The sequence below is a fragment of the Miscanthus floridulus genome, chromosome 10, assembly GCF_019320115.1.
Source record: "Miscanthus floridulus cultivar M001 chromosome 10, ASM1932011v1, whole genome shotgun sequence".
NCBI classification, from domain to species: domain Eukaryota; kingdom Viridiplantae; phylum Streptophyta; class Magnoliopsida; order Poales; family Poaceae; genus Miscanthus; species Miscanthus floridulus.
Genome location: NC_089589.1, coordinates 7,135,034 through 7,162,197, shown reverse-complemented (window position 1 = coordinate 7,162,197; position 27,164 = coordinate 7,135,034). Strand labels below are relative to the sequence as shown.

Below are 27,164 nucleotides of genomic sequence, written 5' to 3'. Positions count from 1 at the left end.
CGGCTACTGTGGTATTTCTCTGGAACCGGGTATATTTGTGCATGCTTTGGAATTGGCTATTGAGCGCCGTTACTCGTTGAGCCAATTGTCCAAAGTTATCAAATTCTTGTCCTAATAGCTTTTCTTTCCACATCGGCAGCATTCCTTGAACAGCCAAAGTAGCTAATTGATCATCGGCCAAGTTTAAGGAGAAGCACAAGTTCCTAGTTTCTCGGAACCTCTGAAGAAATTCAATGCCCGATTCATTAGTCCTCTGTCTTATGGTTGTCAGATCGGTAATCTTCTTTTCTCCAGTCCCATTGTAAAAATATGTATGAAACTTCTTCTCCAGATTAGCCCAATTAGCAATGGAATTGACTAGCAATGATGAAAACTAAGTGAAGGCTGGCCCTGATAAGGACAGAGAGAAGAAATGAACTCGATGGGCATCCTCAACAGACACCTCACCCAATTGTGTAAGATACCGACTGATATATTCTATCGTGCTTGTACTGTCTTGGCCAGTGAACTTGGTGAATTCTGGGAGTCTATAATTCGTTGGAAGAGTGACCAAATCATACCATTCTGGATATGGGCATTTGTATGAAAAGGTCACCCCTTTTGGCTTTAGACCGAACTGATTTTTCATCATCTCGGTCACCCTTAGCAATAATTCATCAGCTTGTGGATTTGGATTTCTCTGCACCTACTGACCCATCTGTGGATTGAAATCCTACGTGCCTTGATATCCTGGATTTGGCATCATGTGGAGGGTGTTATAATCCGTGCCATAGTGATAGCCTTGTGGAATCTCAATCTGTTGGGTTCTTTGCTGGCTTGCTGCTTGAAGTCTCTAATTATAGATATAAGGATCTATATCCCTACGGATCCTTTGAACTGATGGTGCTATTTTTTGAGCCGCCGATGGTATATGGCCTGATGTGTTAAAGTTGATCACCTGGTTCTGATTTTGCCCCGCCAGCTGTTGCTCATGCTGTACTGATGGTCCAGGATTATACTGTGTTTGATCTGTAGTAGTTCCTTGAGTTTGCTTAGATGAACCCTGAACTGTCTGGACATCACTACTACCAGCTGGTACTATTTCTTGATGGCTGGTACCGACTTGATTGGTTTCTTGGGTCGACGGATCTAGAATGTCGTAATAAGCCAGTCTGCCTTGACCAACTGGAAATCCATGAATCGCCTCTTTCAAGGCGTTATGGAATACGTCTATGAAAGCTTCGTTATGGCTTGATATGGCATCACAGATAGATTTGTCCACAACTTCTTTAAAGAAATCCCTGTCTTCAGCTTCAGTTGTGTCCGTTTACCCGTGTAACAGAACTCTTGGTAGTGGAAATTTCTAAATAATTGTGTTGTCACGTGTTTTGGTGTAGGACAACAAACATTTATTCTGAAACTCTTCTGTAGCTTTGCTGATGACACCTTTATCCCCATCAAGTAAATCTTCATAGTGTAGCATAAGGATGTTGTCGTTGTTGTGAACCGCCATGATGATTTGTGGTGTCCCACCGGGCGTGCCAGAAACGTGTGTCGACACGGAATTTTCGTCCCGTGCCGAGGACACACGCAGCAAGCCGGAAGGGTCCGCTCGATGGAGCAGATCCGCCTAGCTTCAGCGCAAGGATTGTTGATCCTATGCTTCCACCCGAGGCGTGCTAGTCAATTTGACCCTGTAATTGATAAGGAGAGAAAGTTCATCAGTAATTAAGGGCGGAACTTGCCGGTGTTGCCAGACAGTCCTGAATGTGCGGCTATGAAAGCCGATATGAAAGGAGATCGACTAAATAGCCGATTCCAGCATATTTATGAGAATAAATCAGTTAAAGCTCATGGGGGTGTGTAAGAGGAATTGGTTATCATTCAGGATAAATATTATTATTTATGCAAATATGAATCAATGGCAATAAAATATCAACAACAATCGGTCTATGCTGAGCCAATGATTACAAGTAACCGAACCCCTTTTATATAAAGAAACAGTTCAACACCATTTAGCCGTTTGATAAAGATAAATCTAATGAACATGTTAGATCTCATCTATTGCTATGACCAGTGGGGCATGAGGCAGAATCATGCAGGCCGTAGAAATAACAATAAACTTGACGACCCTAACTCATTACTAATATCAGTGGGGCATGAGGCAGAATCATGTAGGCCATAATACAATAATAAGATCATGGGGCTAACATATCTTTCAACATATCTTTACTTCAATGGTTTCGTGATGCGAACCGTTCGTGACAGCACTCGATATCGGCTAAAACAGCCGATTCAGGCATAGCGCACAGTTAAAGTCGTGCCTTATCAGGAACAAATCTACCAGATAACGGTCCCCACTCTACGGTGCTAACAGTGGGGTGTGAGGCAGAATCACACAAGCCGTGATAACGGGCCATGGAATGATTCTCGCTAGCCAATAAACCTACTCAAGACGCAACACGCCTTAACCGCATGCTATGCACAATTAGGATTGACACAAAATAGCCAATAAAACATAACTCATCATTTAAGGTGTAGATTAAATCAATTTGAGGTTAGCAAACGATGGGCTAAACAAGATATAAGGCCGATTTAGATCAATCCCAATCGGGCAGAGTGATATTGTTGTAATTAGACAAACAATGAAAGCAATAAGCAATATTGGTAACTTAATGAATCTAGCAAAGACTGCCATTCTAAGGTAGAGCCGATAACTTGATCTTGATCTAATTCAAGCAGTGGGGTGTAAGGTAGAATCACACAGGCCATACTTGAATTAGACAAGAGTCGATAACTAGCTTATACCAGAGCCGCAGTGGGGGTCGACCGGATCAATGCAGCCATATGAACAGAGGTATAAACCATGACGGTACTTACAACAAGTAGTGGAGGTTGACCGGATCGATGCAGCCGTACTTGCCAAAGAACTCGCCGAGATCTACTCTACTCCTACTCCTAAGGGGTGGCCAGAGCCGAAAAAGTAATTGACTTGTATTTGATTGATTGGTTATCTCTTACAATAGCTGGGGCTTGATATTTATACCCGGGACTTGTGCATGACTCCTGTATAAGCACGACTCGTCATAATCTTGACCCTAAAGAAAACATTCCTAATTTTAAGATAACTTGGACTCTAATCTTTCCCTTTTTGTAGAGTCCAACATGTTTCGTCCTAGCATTGAGCGTAGCCTTTGTCGTTATCCGCTGGCATTATCTGAAGAAAGTTGATTCCAGTTTTTGCATCTGAATCAGCTATTTTTGATCTGCCCGCAACTGATCCCTTGATGACACGATCTTGGGAGCTTTTGAGTCCCTGCAACTCTTCTTCTAAATTTTGGTGTAAACACAAGTTGTACCAACTCGGCGGTGATTCGCGAATCATTGTCCCCAGCTGGGTACCCTGAAAACACACGCCCTGCTTGTACCTCGGGCACAAGCAGGACCAACCCATCATCCTCCTGTCCTAGGTGTCTAGGTCCCCGTCCAAATTGGGACTCCAAGCCCCTGCCCCTGAGTCCTGGACTCAGTGCAGTGCAAGGACCTCCTAACCTAAAAACCACCTTGACAGTCGGTCCGGAAAGAGCCGGATCCATGATAAGAAAGCAACAAGTCTTCCAAGCGCCCATACACAAGTATGTTATTGGGATAATAAATCTGTGACTTGCCTAGCGTCTTATGCAACGGTTGATCCTTAACTGACATAGGAAGGGAAAGCAGTGTAACCAGGCTATGCCCTGCGTTCGTGGTGACACAACCTCTTACACCCACCAATACCCAAACCATATCCTTGCCTAGTCACTATTTTTCCTTTCCACCATTTATATTTTTCAAGTGATAATAATACAGTAATATATTTTCCTATCTCTCATGAGTGACAGGCAATCACTCGACTTCTATCGAAGTCCTATAGCATAGCATCTACATGATCCTGTCATACTAGTAAGACTCATAGGATAAAGATATATATATATATATGTATATATGGGTTTCATTCAACTCCTTAAAACTTAATGCACAAATATAATTTAAACTGCAGAAAAGTAGGGTTATGCACCGGGGCTTGCCTGGGTAAAATATAACCAAAAGTTAGCATTTGCATCTTTAGATCATCCACCATCAACTAAATAGGAAGCCCATTGCATCGTCTCCGGGAGAGAATACCATTACACCATCTTCGGATTCCCAATCATCCTTCAATTGATCCGTTGACTCGAAAAATATGATTTACGCCTCTCACGTTAACGAGCTAGTTCTAACGACGACCATACTTAGGCTACATATACACATTGTCGGGTAAGGCGTTATTTCCCAACAATTATTTTAGTTATATAAACCAAGGTTGTTTCTTTATTTCATTCTATCGATTTAATCATTATTCGAAATAGAGCATCATTATCTACCTAGCAAACTAATCATTATGGAGCTACAAAAATTACAGTGAACAGATAATATTAGTAATTTACTATAAAGTTTTTAGAGTTGATACAATCACGGATTTATCACTGAAATTCCTACAAGTTCACTTTTTAACAATATTAAGCATGTTAAAATAATTAGAGCAACCCTAAAAATATACCGAATCTATGTGAACAAAATACACTATTAGATAGATCATGATTTAAGGAACTCAACAAAATTGGTTTCATAATTTTTGGATCCCTATACTATTTTATATTGCTTTTACAAGTTAAACTAGAAACCTATATTAGAAAAGTATTTCGGAATTGGAAAGGCTGGCGGCCACCAAAACGGCCCACATGCATGCGAGGCCCAGGCAGGGGAGTGACACACGGCCGGCCCAGGCGCGGCGTGGCCCAGGCGCAGGCGGACCAAGCCGGCAGCGCGAGCAGGCCGGCCCACGCGCGGACAAGCGCGGCCCAACAAGCTGGCCCACACGGCCAGGGTCCAGAGAGGGCGCACAATTATGCAAAAAGGACCCTTCAGTTTTACCAAATTGATCCGCAGTCTTGAGTACACTATTCATGTGAGTCACGTTTATCACACCTAGGCCCTTACTGTTATCTCTATTCACATACTTACGTCCTCACCTCCTCCACCGAAACAGAACACGGACAGGGAGCACCGGCCAGCGGTCAATCCCGGCCGGGGAAGGCACAGCAGCGGCGGGAACTCGCTGGTGAGGGGCACAGAAGTCTGCGCGACCACGGGCTGACCGCGGCGAGACTCGAACCGGGCCCCGACAGCCTGTCCGCGCAAACCGTGGCAGCGGTACGCCGACTGCGGCGGCGCCGGCTAGGCGGACGGCAGCAACGGCACAGCAACGATGGCAGGGCGGTTGCACGGCACCGGTGGCATGGCACGCCACCGGCTAGGCCTTGCTCGTGTCGGGCAGGGCACAGTGGCTTGACCGTAGGCATGTGGTGTGGTGACGTCCCGAGCAGAGACCGCGGCGGCTCCCGGCGACGTGGCTACAGCTAGCGTACAAGGAGCACATCGTAGCCAGAGAAGGAGCACGGAAGGGACGGCACTCCAGTGCTACCGTGGGGACCCACGCTCTCGTGCACGCACGCAAGGTGAAACGTCAGGTGGGCGGCGCTCGCGCGCGGTGGCCGGACGACGACCGAAGGTGCAGCAACAGCAGGGCACTATGGGCCCGGCGTGGCTGCGGCTTGGCAGGCGGAGCTACGCGCGACTCCGATGAACGAAAGGCTAGCGGGGATGAGCAGTGGCGGCGCATGCGCTCACGCAGGGGGAGGGCCAGCACCAACGGGCGCAGCCATGGCGGTAGCGCTGCGGTTGGAGGAAAACAGTGTGAGCGAGGAGGACGAGCAGAGCTGGGATGGCTTCCCTCGGCAGCAGAGAAGAAAAAGGGAGGGGGAGGTAGGACTAACTCGGATTGATCTGTGACGTGACTGCTGCGGTCCAAAGCGGGGAAGGGAGGGATGGCACGGCAATGGGGCGCGCCAGCGCACGCATAGGGACATGAGAGGACGCAGCGTGGGCAGGGAGCAGAACCACGTGCTCATTTTTAGACGCCCCTGCACGATGGATTTGTCCAGGATGTGGATGGATGAGGAGACTTTGCACTGCCGCGTCACGACGGAAGACGACACGGCACATAATAGGCAAGTCAAGCAAGGTCAGAGAGCAGAGCACACGCCAAGAGGCACAGGGTGAAGCGACGGAACTGGCAGTGAGGAAGGGAAAACAAGCAAAGCAGTACACGACAGCAGCAGCCCGGCCAACTCATCCATCAACACGCGAGCCATACCGGCAAGGTAGGTGAGGCGAGTGGCCAGCGGCACTCTAGTTATTATTTCAGCACTCAAATCTTCATTTAACAAGCCAACTATTTATAGTTTCAAACACGGCTAAAGCACTAAAGTTTGTTACTCGATATTTTCAATGTAACTAGAATCATGCTCCGAATTTTACGTAAGTACCATATACTAGTCATATCGTATTTTTGTTTATAAAAATTGTTTTTCATGCTTAATCAATGAAACAAACCATTCGCTATTTATTTGCTAGAACCGTCATCGGACATTCCTAATATTTCTACGCACTAAGTAATTTAACTTGGGCGTTTATTCGAGTCCACAACACTGGGTCACCGGATTCACTTACCATGGCGAGTACGTTTTAAATCAAAAACTCGAGAAACTCGTTTCGGAAATTTTTCTTAGGCCTAAATCGCGGTGCTAAATGAGCTTGTAACACCAGGGGTGTTACAGTCGACAGGTCAATTAAATCTACAACCAAAACCTTCATATGAAGGCATGGCCCCCAGGGTAGATTGATCACCAGAGGAGCAGCATGGGTAGGCATGGAATCATCGACTTAGGATCAAAACTCTAAACTCGTGATACCATGAAAGCATAGATGATTCAGAATAATGTGTGGAATAGATTGTATTGAGCCTCTTGGGCGGAATATATATAGTACAGAGACCTATGAGGCAAGTTGAATCTCTAACACATCTGGCAATATTGGATTGTATATAATTCTAAACTACCAAATATACACTTAGCAGTTTGAATCATTAACATTTTCATTCCATAAGAACAATAGTAATTCGTTATCATCTGTTATGGCAAAGCATAATGTTAGAGTCTATCACAACTAGCATAGAGTTATTCGTTGACTAAGGTAGAGTCAGTTGACGACTAGGCTAGAGTTAGTTGGTATTACGATCTCGTATACTGGCCTGACCCTAAGTCATGTAAACTCTATATATAGCATCTGAGAGGTTTAATACAAAAAACCTATTTTCACCCAATTGTATTCTTCTACATGTTATTACTAGTTCAAGTTTCTAATCTAGGGCACAAGACATTGCTTTCACACTATATATGTGCCCTCGGGAGATGATCTCTCTCCGCTGAGACAACACCCTTGTTTAGGCAGCATGTCCCATTGATCTGCTGCTCTCATCGTCATTCTAGTGTGGGTCACAACAGCAAATCGCATACCACTTCATGCCATCCTTGCCATCCTTTCACCGTACCACAATGGCCTAGATCCGCTGATTGGATCCACCTTCATTCACTACTACACAAATGATTTTACGAGGCAGTGCCCTTTTATTAACCAAGGCGTTTACAAAATCCAATAGCCTCAGTTAATGCCTAGGATTAACGGAGGCGGTCACAATTAACCACATCGCAAAATCGATTTATGGAGGCAGTCAAAAAATAACCGCCTCCTAAAATCTATTAATGGAGGCGGGCCAAAAATGCATCCATTTTCGGAGGCGGACCTCCTAAATGTCCCGCCTCGGTAAAAAAGGCTGAGGCCCAAACAGGCCCAGGCGAGGCCTGATAGGGCACTCAAGTATATATAGGATACTTAGGGTTTCTCTCTACCTCACATCTCTCTCTTTTGGACTCCCTGAGCGGCGCCTCCCTCCCTCCCTGAGCGGCGCCTCCCTCCCCTCCCCTCCCTCCCTTCCTCCCTCCCTCCCTCCCTAAGCACGGCGGCCGGTGGTGGTGCACATCCCTTCCCTTTGGCACGGTGCCCCTCCCTTCCCTCCCTTCCTAAGCACGGCGGCCGGTGGTGGTGCACATCCCTTCCCCCTCCCCTCCCTCACTCTCTCTTTCTCTCTCAGGCCTGTCCCGGATCATGGATCCGGCGGGCGTGGGTGAGGAGGAGCCCTGGATCTGGCGGCGCGGGCGTGGTGGCGCTCCTTCGGCGTTAGCTCCCTGGGCGGCGGTGCTCCTCCTCCATCTTTGCATCAACTCCAGCGCCCGCGGGGAGGCCAGATCTGGCAGCGGGGAGGCTGGATCCGGTGGCATGGAGGCCAGATTCGACCTCCCCGTTGCGGCGCTCCTCCTCCAGCGTTAGCTCCCTGGGCGGCGGCGCTCCTCCTCCACCTCTATGTCAACTTTGGTGGCGGGGAGGCCAGATCCGGCTCGACAGTGGAGGACGCGCCCTGATGGCGGATCGAACAAGCGACGGCGGCGGCCCATGGATGGGCTCGGCGGGCCCATGGGTGGGCTCACTGGGCTTGTCCATGTGTTTTCTTTTTTTGTTTTTTTATTTGATTTACTGAGGCAGGTATATTTGACCCACCTCGGTAAATCACGATTAATCATGACCTTTAGTTTGAGGCGAACGTGATGCCCGCTTCGGTTAATCTATTTTGCCCTCTTCGGTTAAAATTTGTGTAGTAGTGATTCATCTCGTTGCACCGGCAACCTTTGTCTAAATCTTCATCAACGGACCGCAACTCGTCCCCACAACGCTGTGGTGGCGGATGGACCCAATCACAAACAGTTGTGGTAGTAGTCGAGCCAAACCGTGTCCCAACCATGTGCTCCAGTGCTGCCAAGTCAACGCCTTCCTCTACCGCCATTTGGCACCTTAGCGTGGGCAGATCAGGCACCACCCCACCGCTCTACATCAGGAGCTTATCATTGACCCATGTCATCTTTGCAATTTCACTACTACCTCTTGCACCATCGGGATCTATCTGATCTGAACCGGGAACCCACCACAGGAGGACTCTCGTTTAGCCTTTGCTCCTCCTCTGCCTCCCAGGCTGGTGGCTAGATCTTTCATCTACGTCATCGATAGTCCTGACTACATCGACCTCAGCATCGCCTCCTTCTATGATGACTGCCTCGAGGTATCTCTGTCAACACTATGCATGGATCCCCTTTTACACCCGTGGCTTCATGTGAGACCGTCTAAACATCGGCAACCAAGCCATGGCTACATGGACCACATCTATCTCCAACTTGACATCTTTGACCATAGCTACTTCACCATCTTGACATCGGCACAAAAGAACTACTATGTTTGCATGAGCATGAGCGACACATTGACAGTTTAGATTGTGGGGGATGTTAGATCCCCGACTTACACCTTTGCCTTCTTCTCCAGTCTCACTATCTGCAATGCTCCAACTGTGAATGCGGGGATGTTATAATGTATCACGACTAGGATAGAGTTAGTTGGGATTACGATCCCGTGTACAAGCTGGACCCCTAAGTTATGCACACTGTATATACCATATTCGAGAGGCTCAATGCAAATAATCCAGTTTCACCTAATTCTTTTCTTCTACACATAACACAAGGTAGCAAAACTACCATGCCTGGCCAAAGGAATGATCTAAGTGCCAGTGCCACCTATATATACTATTAACTAGGAGCGTCTAACAGATCGAATTAGCACATTCATGTCTAATCAAACTCTGCCTGGACATATTTATTCCGGTCGTGCATGCACCCCATTGAGACTACCCGTTCGGCTTACCTTATAATCCGGCTTGTTCGGCTTCTTTTTTTTCAGTCGGAACAGTATTTTTCTCTCACAACAATTCAGCCGGAACAATGTTTTTTGGCCAATTTCAGCCAAGCGAACGGGGCCTAAGTTTAGACTATCATCATGCACGCTTACTAATGCAAACAAGCTCATGTAGCCACAAGAGCATCACTCCAACATGGGTCGTGAAGTTGGGTAATAAACTCAACACTTTCACGTGAATGTACAGCTTATACATATATGTGATGTTATATGAGTCGCTTTCATAAGCTCATCGACTGGTCCCGCCTGCAAATTCACTGAGATTGTTTAGGCATAGGATGTATTGCTAGTCCACGTTGCCGGCGACTATAATAATTGAAAAATGGTTTGCATCACATACAGTATTTTGATTGAATTTCCAAGGGCATTAGCTAGTTCTTAGTTAATTAATTTGGAGTGAACGATCAACTTCAAAATATTTAAAGAAAAAGAAGTGTACGCTTTGATATCTGTTTCGGAGCTTAGTACCACAACATACAAAAACATTTGTTTCTTCATGCCGACCGACGTATATAAGTGGATTGCTTTGGGCATGATTTTCCACACACTAGATCAAAGGTTGGACATCACAACACTAACCTTGTCAAACAAGTAAATGTCCCTTTTAATGTACATAGTACAGTAGACGATAGACGGTTTATCCCTATGTGACTATTGTTTGTAAGTGGTTAATTGGTTTATAGTATTTTTCATTAATTGAGTATATAAAATTCTACATAGTGTGGGAGTTTAGTCTGTCGGCATCAATGCCACCATACTCATGAATAACTGTAGTAAAAAAAAAGTAAAACTCGTGATTAGTAGTTCTATGAGCGTCATCCCATCTATTTGAGTGGGATTAACCTCAGAGGCTTAAGGTCTGATATTATTGATCACATAATAAGTACGGTTCATTGCCAAATAGTGATCTTACAGTCTCTCTGATCCCAAATATAAGCTCTATCAACTTTTACAATTTTTTTTCTACAATTTCAAGGCATTCTGTTCCTTTCTACTATACTAGTAGTCAGCATAAATTAATCACAAAAAATAGTAGTCAACATAAATTGTCATTCTTTTCTAATTTCTCCCTTTCCATGCTTAATCCTATCAGCCGTACTTAGAAACCAAAATAAAACTTAAAACACGTTGTCTCATCTAAAAAGCACTTTTAAAGCAGGAATTAGAAGTTCTGCTCATTTGGCATGCACACAGTACAGTTATATGTTGGCTAATACTCCCTTCGTCCATAATATAAGGACTTCTCAGTTTTTTCAGTACATGATATTGCAAATTTAATCATGGAAACACTACATAGTTCTTTTTTTATATCCATATAAATGAAGCCAAATAGTAATTTAGCATGCATGAAGCCGATTGATAGCAAGACTAGGACTGCTCATATATTTGGAATCAACAAGAGTATCTATAATACTGAAAATTTTCATTAATTGTCCTCTGAACCATCATCAGAGCAGATTTTATATCTGTTATCGATGTTCATGTGTAAAAAATATATACTCATAAAAGATAATAAAACAATTTCACGTTTACAATGCAAAGGAAATTGATATGTATGCATGGTAACTTGGGGAGGAACCCTTGATTAATAATGAATCCACCTCAAACAAAAAATGACTATTTACTAAAGCTGGCTCAAAACCTACCAATTTTATCCATGTGTACAAATATTCAAGCTATATTGGGTAACAAAATATTCTGAGGATCCAGTGTACTAACAAGACTTTGTACCTTCTGCTTAGCATGATCTTGCAATCCATGGTGCATAAACTAGATTTATATATCACATATTCCAATCCTCACTATACTACAATAACACCAAAGTAGCGTCAAACAACAGACGCTAAAAGTAGAATATAGCCGATGCACTGTCCGTCGGTATCAAATCTCTAACAAACCATCAGTCGGCACTTCAGAGAGAACTATGAAGTCGCTGCATTGGGGCTGCGGTATAGTGCCTCCCAATCATTGAGAGAACTATCGAACACCTCTAGTAAATCTGGCAAGTCCAAGTCTGCCTCAGACTCTTGAAAATCTGTACTTGTTGGAGGCATTTCCGTGCTATGAAGATCCATACTTCCAACAAGTTGGGAAAGCTGGACCATGCTGATGGTATGATGGTCCTTGCAAGTGTGGTCACCGTAGTACACGACAGTGTACTTTGCACTTTCGTCGACATTTGGCTCTTGTTCCTCAATTGTCTTTGTTGCTAAGCAGTTCCGTTCTCTGTAGGCACATCTGTAGTAGCTCCTGATTAATTGAATACAAGTTCATGTGATATGGTTATTATTACCATATATGTGTGTCTATTATAATAGTTTGTCAATTTGCTAGAGATCATATATGTATAGTAAGAATTTGATCACAAGTTAAAGGACAGTCAAATCTGCTCATGATCATGCAATAACTGTAAGCAGCTTGTTTTCTGGATGTTGAAGAATGTGATGATCGACGTATATAAGAGATCGATAGATATATTATTTACCTAGGATGTTTCCTCCCATTGATGTTCTTCTGCCCATATTTTCTCCACAGATGGCCATCATAGAGTGGAACATGTGTAACAAGGGACCTTGATCGCTTGTCGTTGTTCCTCCTAGATACATATGTAGAATCAGTTGATGCATATATAGATGTTACAACAAGCTGGATTATATGGACATACTGGTAATAAAACAAGTTGATCGCATCTGATATTCATCGAATCACACCTTCTCTTTTGACCAACGCTATTAGGCTGATTCGCCAATCGCGCTTGCTCCTCCGTCTTCTCACCATTAGTAGGAGTGCTATTCTTCCTCACCAACGACTTGTCGTCGACGGGCTCTACCGAAGATCCACCTCTGCCTCCAGTACTCATGAGGCACCCTTCAAGCGTAGCCTATGTTGCAGCCGATCACTTCATCAAAGAGCTGGACGGTGATCTAGGCGACCGAGGAGGTATCATCGATGACGCCGTGGAGCAGCGGGAGGACGAGCGCTCGTAGCTGCATCAGAAGGTCCTGCTGCCTCCTCATGGCCTCCATCATCTCCCAGCCATGGCCGCAGGGCGGTGGCATGACAAGGCTGCTGATCTTGTTGTCCATTCGATCAGTAAGTACTCAATTATTGTGATTGCCCTTTGTCTCAAGCAGCTAAATGTGTGCGAAGTAAGTAAATACTACTGGTGCAGGTAGTTTTCGGGTCAATAATGTCACTCTCTCTGATGAAGTGAGAAAGCTAAACTTTTTTAAGGTAGGCGACGAGAATGAGAGAGAGCTGTAGCTAGCTAGGTGTTGTCATGAAGAGTGTGTAGCTCTCGCTCGGCCACTAGAGTGTACATGGTTATATATGCAGTGCTGTGTACCAATCGAGCTTAATTGGCACGTGTGTTATATATCACTACGTAAAAAACGGTTTGTAGCAACGGGACAAATTTTTTGTAGGGGCGGTTGGTGATGGAGCCGCCCCTACAGTGGCGTGCTCGGGAGCCCAGAGACCAGCCAGCCGCCCCTATAAATGGGTCAGATTTGTAGGGGCGGCTCACTCACCAGCCGCCCCCAATGTTGAGATTTATAGGGGCGGCTCAATAACCAGCCGGCGGTTGGTCATACTGTCGGGTACCATAAAATGGGGTACCCCGAGCGTATACCAAAAGAGTCATTTAAACCCCATCAACAACAAAGCAAGAGGGTAAGCCATGGGTTCACCACCGGCTCTCCGCCTCGCTTTAAGCCTCGCACGGGAGGTCTCGACGCCCTGACGAATCTCCGCCCCGCATGAGGCTTCTCGCGGGAGGCCTCGGCAAGGAGCCCAATCTCCGTCCCGCCCGAGGCCCCGTGCATACAGCCTCGAACGAGACAACCATTCTCTGTATCGCTCGAGGCTGGCCTGTCAATAACCCGTAGCTCCTGCCTCAACCAGTCTTCCCGACAGCGTGTCACGTCCCATTAATGTGTCAACCACTCCCGCAATCTCAGCCGGACGACGGCTCGACACCACGGAGTGGCCGACGAGACAAGGAGTCGCATCAACGCCATACCGGCTAGACAAGGCGCGGCGGGGATTACCGGCCACTGTGTTCTGGCGCTGTGCCCACGATCAGTGCCGGAACTACACTGTGCCCCATAACCCCCGCCCCGAAGACAACGCGGTATGGGAAGTCTGGTCCAGGCTATCATCGCCTCCGAATCAGCGACCAAGGTCGACCGCTCCCTCCGAGCCTTGGCACTCTACGTCAGGGCCTCGGCTATCTCAAGATTCATGTCTGCCGAGACCCTCCACCATGGTTCGGCCTCGGCACCTACCGAGCCTCGGCTTCGCGCGCAGTCAACCCACGGTGACCCGCACGCCGACCGCCACGCCCGCTTCGAGGTAGCCCTGGAGCTTCCATGATGCACAGGATCGGATATGGCCAGCACGTCGCCCCAGTACTTCAAGGACGGACCACTCCGACGACCATGCCGCCACAGGAACAGGCTACAGGGCTCGGACACGCCACCTCCGTTCGCACGACGCCGTATAGTTAGCACACGTACTACCCTTATCCCTCCTTCGACTATAAAAGGAAGGGACCTGGACCATTTCTAGGGGAGGAACACACACACACACAAAAACAACACCCTGTAACACGCATACTTCCCCGCTGCCTGAGGGCAACATCTCAAGCAGCCAGTATCACTCCACGCCAAGACCTGGGACTAGCTCCCTCTCTCACCCAGCTTGTAACCCCCTACTACAAGCACTTCGGTGCAAGGAATACAAGATCGATCTCTCAGACTAGATGTAGGGCGTCGATTGCCTAAACCAGTATAAGCCTTGTGTCTCTTTGCATCACCATCCGGGATCGGGAACACACAGTACAAATTTACTAGTTGGTTGAGGACCCCTCGGTCCAAAACATCGACAGTTGGCATGCCAGGTAGGGGCCTCTGCATGTCAGCTTAGTCATCCCAATAGGTTCCGGATGGCAGACCCCGTACGACCACTGCGTCTCGGCACGGTGGTCTGGTTTAGGAGCCTAGAGTTCATGTCTCTAGGGCACGAGTACGACATGGTACTCCTCACACCCTGAGCCTCGCCTGCCAACGACGACGTCACACACCCACAGCCCAGGCGCAGGCGGCGCCCGGGCGGCCGCTCTCGTCGCGCTTGCCAGGCGCAACACGAGTGGGGCCACGCCGACGCCACGCGAACTCAGGATGACACGCCGCGCTCCGCCGGTACCCCGTGCCCAGCTGTTGGCACAAGGTCCCTGGTTGGGGACCTGTCTGGCCTGAGCCTGGGCAAGGGAAAGACGCTGGCGGCGTGCGGCAATGCCCCGTCATCGAGCACTGCTCCGCCGCCTCCTAAGGCGCCGGCTCCGGCAAAGCAAAGCCCGGCGATGGCACCATCCCCATACCCCTTCGGGTTGAGAAATGCCGCCGCCTCCTACGCTTATGCCTACGCCTCCATTCACGCGGAGCGCCCAGGACACCACCAACGCTTCGCCCTCAACTTCGGTACCACGACTTTGACTCGCTCCCACGCCGACCCCTCAGAATAGGACGAGGCGTGGGCCGGAGCGGATTTCTCCGGACTTCGCGACCCTAAAGCCATGCGCCGTTTCCTGACTGCGAGCGACTATTGCTTTGGCTACTCTGATTCTGACGATGAAAGTACTTACGATCCCACTCGTGAATGCTTCCACGTCGGACTTGGGATGCCAAGCACGGGCGATGAGGACAAGGGGGTAGGCAACCGTACTCGACTTCATCAGGGAACGGGCGATGCCACGCCCTCACACAGTATCCCACCGGCAGCACAAAACGAGAACCTCACCCTCGAACAACTTCGACGTCCAGACCTGGAGTAGCTCCGTGAGCTTCAGGCCAAGGTCGAGCAAGATCGACTCCTTCTACAACAGCTCTGAAACACTCTCAAGCAGGAGCAGCAGGGCCACGGTGACGGCAGAGGAGCCCAGCGGCGGGCCTGCGACGTGCACCATCGCATCAACGACGACGAAGGGGATGATCATCCCCCAATCTTCAATTGCGCTAGCCAGAATGTCGCGGCTGCAGCGATGCTAGTGCGCGCGATGCCCGAGCCCTCTACCACGGAAGGGCGATGGGTTCGTGGCGAGCTCCGGGATCTCCTCGAAATTGCCGCGGTGCAGCAGACCGAAAGTTCTGCCTCTCGGCGGCACGGAGCCGCCTTGGACCTCCCCTCGGTACCGCATCGGCAGGATAGGGAGGCCTTGGTTCGTCCTGAGCCCGCTCGGGCGCCAACAGCCCACGGGGTCCCCTTGCGGCTCAACCGCCTCGGCAACCAACGCGAGGTGCAGGGTGACCATGAGGTGGTCAGTAGGCGACGACGCCACGACAATGAGGGGCCCGCCTGGGGCTACCATCCACACCGGGGTGGCCATTATGACAGTGAGGAAGACCGCAGTCCTTCTCTTGAACCGCCTGGTCCTTGGGTCTTCAGCAGAGCCATCCACGCTGCACATTTCTCAGCCCGGTTTCGACAACCAGCCAACCTCATGAAGTATAGCGGCGAGACCAATCCCGAACTCTGGCTTGCCGATTACCATCTGGCTTGTTAGCTAGGTGGCGCGGATGATGACCTGCTCATCATCCGCAACCTCCCCTTACTCTTGTCAGACTCGGTGCGAGCCTAGCTCGAGCACCTTCCTCCCTCTCAGATCCACGACTGGCGCAACTTGGTTAGGATCTTTGTCGAGAATTTCTAGGGCACATACGTGCGCCCTAGAAACTCCTGGGACCTTAAGAGTTATTGCCAGAAACCGGACGAGTCTCTCCGAGACTTCATCCGGCGCTTCTCTAAATAGTGCATCGAGTTGCCCAGCATCGGCAACTCAGAGATCATCCAGGCTTTCCTCTCTGGCACCACCTGCCGAGACTTGATCCAAGAGTTAGGCCGGAACGTGCCGCGCTCCTCGACATCGCCACCAACTTCACCTCGGGCGAAGAGGCTATAGGGGCCATCTTCCCCGGGAACGACGCCAAGGGGAAGCGTTGGGATGAGGCCCCTGAGGCCTCGGTTCCCCACCTCCCCAAAAGAAAGAAAAAGGGTCGCCAGGGGAAGCAGGCCGTCCTCGAGGCCGATCTGGTCGCGGCCGCAGAACGCAAGAATCCCCAAGGCCCCAGGGGCCCCCGGCCCTTCGACGACATGCTTAAGAAACCCTGCCCTTACCACCAGGGCCTAGTAAAGCACGCCCTCGAGGATTGCTCCATGCTGCAGCATTACTACGCTAGGCTCGGACTCCCCGATGACGACGCCAAGCAGAAAGGCATCGGCGACCGGGACAATGATAAGGATGATGGGTTCCCCGAGGTGCACAATGCCTTCATGATCTTTGGCGGACCCTCGGCGTGCCTTACAGTGCGGCAGCGAAAGAGGGAATGCCGAGAGGTCTTCTCGATCAAGGTGGCCACTCCTCGGTACCTCGACTGGTCTCGGGAGGCGATCACCTTTGATCGAGATGACCACCCCAACCATGTCCCGAATCCCGGGCAGTACCCGCTCGTCGTCGACCCGATTGTGGGCAACACCCGGCTCACTAAGGTGTTGATGGATGGAGGCAGCGGCCTCAACATCCTCTACGCCAGCACCATGGAGCTCTTCGAAATCGACCGGTCGAGGCTCCGAGGCGACGCCGCACCTTTCCACGGCATCATGCTAGGGAAACGCACGCGACCCCTTGGGCGCATCGACCTTCCTATTTGCTTCGGCACCCCCTCCAACTACCGCAAGGAGGTCCTTACCTTCGAGGTGGTTGGGTTTAGGGGAACCTACCACGCCATCTTGGGGCGGCCGTGCTACGCCAAGTTCATGGTAGTCCCCAACTATACCTACCTCAAGCTCAAGATGCCGGGTCCCAACGGTGTCATCACGATTGAGTCCACGTACAAACATGCATACGACTGTGACATTGAGTGCATCGAGTACGCCGAGGCTCTCGCAGAGGCCGAGACCCTCATCGCCAACCTCGACCAACTCAGTGGCGATGTGCCTGACTCCAAGCATCGTACGGGGGCGTTCGAGCCTGTGGAGGCCATCAAGCTCGTCCTGGTTGACCCCGCCTGCCCTGACGACCAGGCGCTGAGGATTAGCGCCACCCTCGACATCAAATAGGAGGCTGTGCTCATCGACTTCCTCCGTGCGAATGCCGACATGTTCGCATGGAGTCCCTCGGATATGCCGGGCATACCGAGGGAGGTCGTCGAGCACGCTTTGGACATCCGGGCTGTCTCTAGACCGGTGAGGCAGCGCCTACGCCGATTCGATGAGGAAAAGCGTAGGGCCATCGGCGAGGAGGTGCAGAAACTCTTGGCGGCCGGGTTCATCAAGGAAGTGTCCCACCTAGAGTGCTTGGCTAACCCCATGTTAGTTAAGAAGAAAAATGGGAAATGGAGGATGTGTGTAGACTACACCGGTTTGAATAAAGCCTGCCCAAAAGTCCCCTTCCCATTACCTCGAATCAATCAGATCGTTGACTCCACTGCGGGGTGCGAGACCCTATCTTCCTTGATGCGTATTCTGGTTACCATCAAATCAAGATGAAAGAGTCCGACCAGCTTGCGACTTCTTTCATCACCCCATTCGGCATGTACTGCTACGTGACTATGCCGTTCGGCCTCAGAAACAGAGGGGCCACGTACTAGCGGTGCATGACCTAGGTCTTTGGTGACCACATTGGGCGAACCATCGAGGCCTATGTGGATGACATCGTGGTCAAGTCCAGAAAGGCCGAGGATCTCATCGACGACTTGAATATAGCCTTCAAATGCCTTAGAGAGAAGGGCATCAAGCTCAATCCCGAGAAGTGTGTGTTCGGGGTCCCCCGAGGCATGCTCTTGGGATTCATAGTCTCAGAACGCAGCATCAAAGCCAACCCAGAGAAGGTCTCAGCCGTAACCAGCATGGGACCAATCAGAGACCTCAAGGGAGTGCAGAGGGTCATGGGATGCCTTGCGGCCCTGAGCCGCTTCATCTCGCGCCTCGGCGAAAAAGGCTTGCCTCTGTATCGCCTCTTGAGAAAATCCGAATGCTTTTCCTGGACCCCTAAGGTCGAAGAAGCCCTCACCAAGCTCAAAGCACTGCTCACCAATCCTCTCATCCTGGTACCACCGGCCAGAGATGAGGCCCTCTTACTCTATGTCGCCGCAACGACCCAAGTGGTCAGCGCTGTCGTAGTAGTAGAGAGGCAGGAAGTGGGGCATGCTCTACCCATCCAACGACCTATCTACTTCATCAGCGAAGTACTCTTTGAGGCCAAAACACGATACCCCCACATCCAGAAGTTGATCTACGCCGTAGTCTTGGCTCGGCACAAGCTGCGTCACTACTTCGAGTCTCACCCAGTAACCGTGGTGTCATCTTTCCCCCTAGGAGAGATAATCCATAATCGGGAGGCTTCGGGTAGGATAGCCAAGTGGGCCGTCGAACTCATGGGGGAAGCCTTGACCTTTGCGCCTCGGAAAGCAATAAAGTCTTAGGTCTTGGCCGATTTTGTGGCTGAGTGGACCGACACCCAATTGCCACCTGCTCAAGTCTAGACAGAATGCTGGACCATGTACTTCGACGGGTCTCTAACGAAGACCGGGGCAGGCGTGGGTCTACTCTTCATCTCGCCCCTTAGAGTACACATGCGCTACATGGTTCAGCTCCATTTTGCCACCTCCAACAATGCAGTTGAATATGAGGCCCTCATAAATGGCCTGTAGATCGCCATCGAACTTGGAGTACGGCGTCTCGACATCTGGGGCGACTCGCAGCTCGTCGTTGATCAAGTCATGAAGGAGTCAAACTGCCTCGACCCCAAAATGGAGGTGTACTACAAGATGGTATGCCGCCAGAAAGACAAGTTCGACGGTCTCAAGCTCAACCACATCGCGTGGAAATACAACGAGGCCGTGGACGAACTAGCAAAGATGGCCTTGGCACGGGCTCTGGTCCCCCCAAACGTCTTTGCCAGGGACCTCCACAAGCCTTCCATCGACTACGCCTCAGCAGCGGAAGAGGGCCCACCGGCCGAAACCACCACGGGGCTCGACGCCCCCTCTCTCGACCAAGCCTGAGGTCATGGAAGTCAACACCGAGCCTCCCCAGACTGACCAGGATGCGGACTAGCGAATCCCGTTCCTTGATTGGCTCGCTCGGGGAGAGCTTCCTAGTGACGGGACCGAAGCCGATGGCTTGCGTGGCGAGACAAGACTTACGTCCTCTGCAATGGCGAATTGTACAAGCAAAGTCCCTCCGATGTCCTCCAATGATGCATCATCGCCGAGGCAGGCCGAGCCCTGCTTTGGGACTTGCACGTAGGAGCCTACGGGCACCATGCGGCGCCTCGGATGCTCGTCGGAAATGCTTTCCGCCAAGGGTTCTACTGGCCGATGGCGGTTGCCGATGCCACCAAGCTAATACGCTCCTATGAAGGATGCCAGTACTATGCTCGACAGATGCACCTCCCGGTCCTAGCCCTCCAAACCATCCCCATTACGTGGTCGTTCGCCGTGTGGGGGCTCGACATGGTCGGGCCTCTACAAAAAGCCCCCGGGGGCTACACCCATCTACTGGTAGCAATCGATAAGTTCTCCAAATGGATCGAGGCTCGTCCGATCAATCAAATCAAATCTGAGCAAGCAGTGCTGTTCTTCACTGACATTATCCACAGGTTTGGGGTCCCTAACACCATCATCACCGACAACGGGACACAGTTCACCGACAAAAAAATCTTGACGTTCTACGACGACCACCACATCCGTGTGGCCTGGTCGGCCATAGGACATCCAAGGACCAACAACCAAGTAGAACATGCCAACATCATGATCCTACAAGGCCTCAAGCCAAGAATTTACAACCAGTTGAAGAAGTTTGGCAAGAAATGGCTCGCCGAACTCCCATCGGTCATCTGGAGCCTGAGGAACACTCCAAGCCAAGCCACGGGGTTCACGCCTTTTTTCTTGGTCTATGGAGACGAGGCCATCCTCCCCACTGACTTGGAATATGGTTCCCCGAGGCTACAGGCCTATAACGAACAAAGCAACCACACCACCCGCGAGGATGCCCTCGACCAACTGGAGGAAGCCTGAGACGTCGCGCTGCTGCACTCCGCTAAATACCAGCAAACCCTATGGCGCTATCAGGCCTGGCGCATCCAAAGCTGAGACTTGAAGGTAGGCAACCTGGTGTTGAGGCTGGCGCAGAGCAACAAGGGTCGCCACAAGCTGACCCCACCATGGGAAGGACCATACATCATCGCCCAAGTGCTGAAGCCCGGGACCTACAAGCTAGCCAACGAGAAGGGTGAAATCTTCACCAACGCTTGGAATATAGAACAACTATGTCGCTTTTACCAGTAAATTTCCAAGCATTGTATATATTGTTTCTCGAAATACAATTGAAAAGCATTCTTTAGTTGTTCTAATTTTTTGAGAACCCCCCCCCCCCCCCCCGAGCCCATCGTGGGTCTCGGCAATACGATGACACTGTAAGGGAGACTCGGCTCTGCCTCCGTAGAACTGAACCTCCCTCGGGGGCTAGATGGGGGATTCCCCCCTAAGTCCCACGCACCATTTTTTAGTCGTTTTTCGAAAAAATTCCTACGCCAAACCCTCTAGCACGCTCTGACGAATCGGTTGCGAAAAACCCAAGGACCGAAAGCCCGTCTCAGGGCCAGAAGGCCGGTAGAGTCGCGAGATGGCCTAAGCCTCCGGGCTACGGCGCTCCCTCACCACCTTTCACCCAGGGGACAGCTTAGGCTCCAAGGAAGTTTTTCGCAAAGAAATCTGATCAGAGACAACAAGAGGGCAGAGGCTCAGAAATACAAGACAAACAATTAAGAAACATGAGTACTTCAAAAAGAAAGGCCTCCACGGCCACAAACATTACGATACATAGTTAATTCCTATTCTATTTACAGGGCCTCTTAGGCCCAGGTCATGGCTCAGGGCCTCCATCATCGGCAGACGGCGGAGGAGCGACCACCTCCTCTTCGAACAGCTTGGCCAACGTCGTACCGGGGCCCTTCGCTGCCTCCATCAGCTTCGCAACCGCCTCATCAGCCTCCTCGTCATCATCGGGCAGGACGTAGCCATCGCTGATGGCTTGGAGGTCAACACCTATGTAGTGCGAGGCAATGACGGCCAGCGCGCGCTTGACGCCCGTATGCAGCGCTCCTCGGAGCCGCTCGCGCACTTGACCGCTCAATGCAATCAGACGGCTCCTAAGGGAGTTGCCTGATTGAACCCCCTCGACCTCCAAGGCCTCGCAGGCGGTGCGGGTGGCACTCTTCAGTGCCTCGTGCTCTCCGATCTCGGTCTCGAGCACCACCTACACCATGACGGAAGCCTCGGTTGCCCGGGTAACCTCCGCCTCCAACTCTGTGCCACAGGAAACGAAATGGGGTTGAGCGCAAAGGAAAACAAGCTAAATAGGGACGGAGGCCTATGGAACTCACCCTTGGCCTTCAGCTCCCAGCATCAGGCCTCGACCCGAGAGGCCTCGGCTTTCTCCTTCAGGCGTTGGGCCTCGACCCGAGAAGCCTCGGTCACCCTGGAAGCTTCACTCCCCAGCTCTGCGTCAAACCAAGAAGTTAGGGAGCGAACATAAGAAAAAGTGAATAAAACGAGGGGACTAGGACTCACCCTCGGCCTTTCCCCTCCAAACCACAGCCTCAGTTCACGAGGCCTCAGCCGCTGCAAGGGCCTCATCCAAAGCACCTTTCGTCAGCTGGTGCGCACTCTGTTCCGCTCCTAGCTGCCTAGCAAGAGCCTTGCCCGAGGTCGTGGCTTCTTCGGCTCGAGACCTAAAGGTATCCCGATCACTGGCCACGCGGGTGAGCTCCTCCTCCAACTCCTTGACTCGCGCCGCCAGAGGGGCGAGCTGCTCCTGAGTCGTGGCTGCCTCGACCTTTGCGTCGGCACAATGAAGGCGGAGGTCCTCCACCTCTGCGCTCCGCGCTGACAGGAGCTCGTTGGCGCCTGCAAGAAGGCCCTTCTGCCGCTGAAGCTGGTCCTAGACGTCCCTCTCCCGCCGAAGAAAGACTGACTTCCCAAGGGACTGGGTCTCGAGCTCCTGGGGGAAATAGAACAGGGGTCAATCCCTATAAAGAAAACTCAGAAAAGACCACCGCATGAGAAAAGAAAGCACGAACCTGGGTGACTCTGGGCAGATCATTGGCCACCACGGACAGCGCCGTCCGTAGTGACCGCTTCGCCAGCTGGTGGTACTGGTCGAACATGTCCCAGTGACCGCCCTCGGCCGCATCCTCGAGGGCAAACAAAGGCTCCGCCTCAGGGTCGTCCCGGCTCTGCCATAGGACACGCGGGTGATCCCACCCACGGGGCTCGGGTCGTACTCGCGTGAGGGCCGAGCTTCCCTCGCCCGGGGTTGGAACCGGCTATTCCACGACACTGGCCACCTCGGCGCCGGCCATCTCCTGCGCCCGGGAAGTATCATCGGAGGAGATCGGAAGGATCTCCACCTCCCGGGCGCTTTCCTGCAACAATGGCGGGCCTTGAACCAAGGGTGCCACCGAGGCCTCCGCCACCTTCATCTCCACTTCCTGGGCCGACAGCCTCATCGCGATCACGTCAGCCTCGGTGGTCCCAGGGGCTCCGACCTCCGCCATCATGGCCTCGGTGGTCCTGGGGGCTCCGGCCTCCGCCCTCGTGGCCTCGGTGGTCCCGGGGGGCTCCGGCCTCCGCCATCGTGGCCTCGGTGGTTGCAAGGGCTTCGGTGTCCACCGCAGCGGCCTCGATGGTCCTAGGTGCCGCGACCTCCGTCGTCCCAGCCGGTGAAACCCCCGGGACCTCGATCCCAGCGGTCTCGGCGGCCAAGGGAGCCTCGGCCGCATCCGACCCATGGGCCTCGTCATCGCGAGGTGGGGGCACTCCCTCCGCCACCTGTGTCAGGGCCGCCTCGGCAGCCCCTCCTTGGGTGGCTAGCTCCTTTGGGTCGGCCCTCGCCGATGCCACGACATGTTGCAGGGCGGCTTGTGCCTCTGCCACCCAGTGGGCGGTGGAGCCGGGGTTAACCTTGAGCTCTTTTAGGGGCGCCAAGGTAGGCACCTCCGCAGGCCGCTTTCGGCTAAGGACAAAATATTTACAAAGTCAGCACAAGACAAAAGAATGAACAGAAAGCACTACGGCTCCACCAAAAACACACCTACCTCGAGCGGGGCTGCAACTGCTTCGGCACGACGACCCTTGTCGGTGCAGGCGGTGGCGGCGGTAGAGCCATGGCCTCCGTGTTCATCAGCGCCGGTTGGTCCTTGATGGACCCCGACGCCCCCTCGGTCCTCTGCGGGGGCAGTTTCGTCGCCCCCACCGCCACCTGCTCCACCGCTGCCATCGAGCCCACCGGGCTGACGGCACGCTTGCCTAATGCCCGCTCCTCGGGCTTGTCGGCCTCAGCCTCAAGGTGGGCAACTGCCGACCCCGGGGTGGCTCCTCCTCCTCCTCCTCCTGGGAGCACCGGGCTACTAGCCGAAGCCCCGGGCACCATTTCCCCTACGTCAGGGAGATGGTCCAGGGGACCCCGCCCCATCTTGCCCTCGTCATCCCCGTCCGAGGCATCCAACGATAGCGACGGCGATGGGGACTCCTCCAACGGGAGGCCATCCTTCCTTTACTGCCGGCGGTGTTTATCCAGTTCCTCACGCGCGAGGATCTTCTTCGTGCGCTTCACCGCCTTGGCATCCTTCCAATTTTTCTACGCCTCGACTTGCGCCCGGTTGATTGCCTACCGCCTCGCGTCCTCGGGAATGGGCGGCGGAGAGGCACGCACGTCCCTCATCCCCTGCAGGAACGGCGAACACACATAAGGGAACGAGAAATAAGGAGAAACGGAGAAGGCTCGAGGGCTACAGCGGCGCGCGACTTACCAACGAGAGGAACCCCTACGATGGGTGCATCACGATGGGGGTCAGGTTGCCACCCCTCAGCTTCGCCTCCACCGTCTCCCCCACCCGGCGAAGAATTTCCTCATTGGAAAGGGTGGAGGAGGACATCTGGATGCCCTCGTTTGGCTCACCCGGCCTCATCTCGAACAGGCGCCGCCGCCGAGCCATCAGCGGTAGCACCCTCCAGCGGTGGAAGGCAGCCACGACCACGGCCGCAGTAAGGCCACGGCCCAGTAGCCTCTCCAGCCCCTCCAGAAGCGGCTGCAGCTTGGGCTGATCCTCCCTTAGGATGCCATACTTCCACCTCTCCGGGCAGCTCCCCACAATTCGCCCAGTGTAAGGGGGAAGTCTGCCGTCATCGTTGCAGAGATAGAACCAGCTCGTGTACCATCGACGATTGGATGACGCGAGCTGGGCTAGGATGTAGAGGTGTTGGCGGTCCTGGCGCACTTAAAGAGTACAGCCACCGGCCCTCACCGCTTTCCTCGTGCCTGACATGCCCGTCGGCTTGGTGGTATGCCCCACCCGAAAGAGATGGAGCCACAACTCCCAATGGGGAGCAATCCCCAAGTACACCTCACAGACAGCGACGAAGATGGCCGCCTGCGCGATGGAATTGGGGTTGAAGTTGTGGAGCTCCATGCCATAGTAGTGCGGGAGCACCCGCATGAAATGGTCCACTAGAACGCCGAGGCCACGCTCGTGAAAGGAGATGAAGCTCACGACGTAACCGTCGCGAGGCCTCGGCTCCAGCTCACCCGACGGAGCGATCCACTATGGCCTGTTGGGGTCCATCACCGGACAAAGGAGCCCGCCATCGATGAGCGACTGAAGCATCTCCACAGTGATGTCGGATGGATCCCAAGGGTCCTCCTCGATGACAACGATGTCACTAGCCATGAGTGCAGTGGAGGGTTCGAATGCGGGGTGAGTTTGTCTCTCTCTCTCTCCCAGGCTCGCCCTTCTCCCTTCTTCTTCCCGGTGCCCGCTGTTCTAGCGATGGCTCGATGGGGGCAGAGCTAACGTAGGCAAGGTAAGGTGGGGAGGGGCGAGGCTCGTTGCGTATTTATGCAGGGTAAAGGCAAAATGGACAGGCGATGAAATCGGGGAAGTTTCCCCCGGATTCGGTGCGGTTAACCCCGATCCGATTTTACCGCCCACGTGCCCTCATTTTCCTCATTAATTGCGGTAACAGTTACGTCCCATCCGCTGACACCATGTCATGTCTGACCGCGGCAGCAGTGGGCGTCGTTTCGTCTCCCCAAAAAACCGCCTCAAAAGGCACGCCAGCCGTTGCCGAGCCGATGGGGAAGACATTCCCCCCACCCTATTCCTTTCAGATGAAGGAACCGGGCGCTGAGCCTATTACAGTCTAGGGGTTCGATGGATGGGCCCCTAGGGGTTTTGATAGCCGCCCTAGGGCGATAGAGTCAGGGATGACCATGGGCGAGCCCACATAGGGCCGAGGCCCAAGCAAGCGAAACGCTTGGGACGCCCTAAGTCGTGTCCGAGACCGGCAGGGAGGTCTCCGAATGGGATCCCACCGTAGGGAGGCACCGAGCCACCGAGGGCCAGCGAACGGCCTCAGCACCCACTAGAGAAACCCTCTGGTACTCTTGGAGTGCGTCTCTAGACTACTAGCCGACCCCTAGCGAACGGGGCACGGGCCTCCACTCGGACTTACCCGATAACAGCTCACCGGAAGTGCCACCGCTCGTGCCCACCGAGGGTAGCCTGGCACATTCCACCCCTCCTTCCAAGCGAAAAGGAAGCGCGAGGGTCGTACAAAAAGTCAGGGGAACTCCTGATGGCCCTCTCGCTCCGTGCATAGCCTAGGGGGCTCTTCCTACAACCTTGCCGAGACCTAGTGACCCCGGCTCGCACTCGAGGGGGCTCGGCAAAACAACCCCTCCTTCTGAGCAAAAAGGAAGCGCAAGGGTCATACAAAAAGCCAGGGGAGCTCCTGACGGCCATCTCGCTCCATGCAGAGGCTAGGGGGCCCTTCCTACAGAAATGCTGAGAACCCACGACCCAGGCTTGCATCCAAGGGGGCCTCGACAAACAAACCCTCACGCGCGAGGGGCGTACAAAAAGCCAGGGGAACTCCCGATGGCCCTCTCACTCCATGCAGAGGCTAGGGGGCTCTTCCTGCAACTTTGCTGAGACCCAGCGGCCTAGGCTCGCACCCGAATGGGCTCGGCAAACAACCCCTCCGTCCGAACAAAAAGGATGTGTGAGGGACGAACAAAAAAGCCAGGGGGACCCCTGACCGCCATCTCGCCCCGGGCGGAGGCTCGGGGGCTCCTCCTGCACCCAAGACAGAGATAAACGACCTAAGCCCACGCTAGAAGTTTCGTTACAAACACGATATAGGGCATCGAGCCCGTTATGGTCTAGGGGTTCGAAGGCTGGCCCCTATAGGGTTTCGATAGCCGCCCTAGGGCAACAGAGTCAGGGATGACTATGGGTGAGCCCGTGTATGGCCAAGGCCCATGCAAACGATCGCTCAGGATGTCCTAAGTTG

At 52.3% G+C, this 27,164-nt stretch overlaps 2 protein-coding genes across 2 annotated transcripts; both read right to left on the bottom strand.

The window, feature by feature from the left end:
* Positions 1 to 11,675: 11,675 nt before the first annotated feature.
* On the bottom strand, positions 11,676 to 12,839 carry LOC136487921 (probable WRKY transcription factor 46). The gene is made up of 3 exons (XM_066485009.1): positions 12,687 to 12,839; positions 12,239 to 12,417; positions 11,676 to 12,003 (listed from the first exon to the last, which is right to left on the bottom strand). Exons 1-3 carry the CDS (start codon positions 12,837 to 12,839, stop codon positions 11,676 to 11,678), a joined length of 660 nt encoding a protein of 219 aa, XP_066341106.1.
* A 10,491-nt stretch (positions 12,840 to 23,330) lies between these two features.
* LOC136487920 (uncharacterized) lies at positions 23,331 to 24,243 on the bottom strand. Its single transcript, XM_066485008.1, has 2 exons — positions 23,909 to 24,243; positions 23,331 to 23,826 (listed from the first exon to the last, which is right to left on the bottom strand). The coding sequence occupies exons 1-2, from the start codon at positions 24,241 to 24,243 to the stop codon at positions 23,331 to 23,333; spliced, it is 831 nt and encodes a 276-aa protein (XP_066341105.1).
* Positions 24,244 to 27,164: the final 2,921 nt, after the last annotated feature.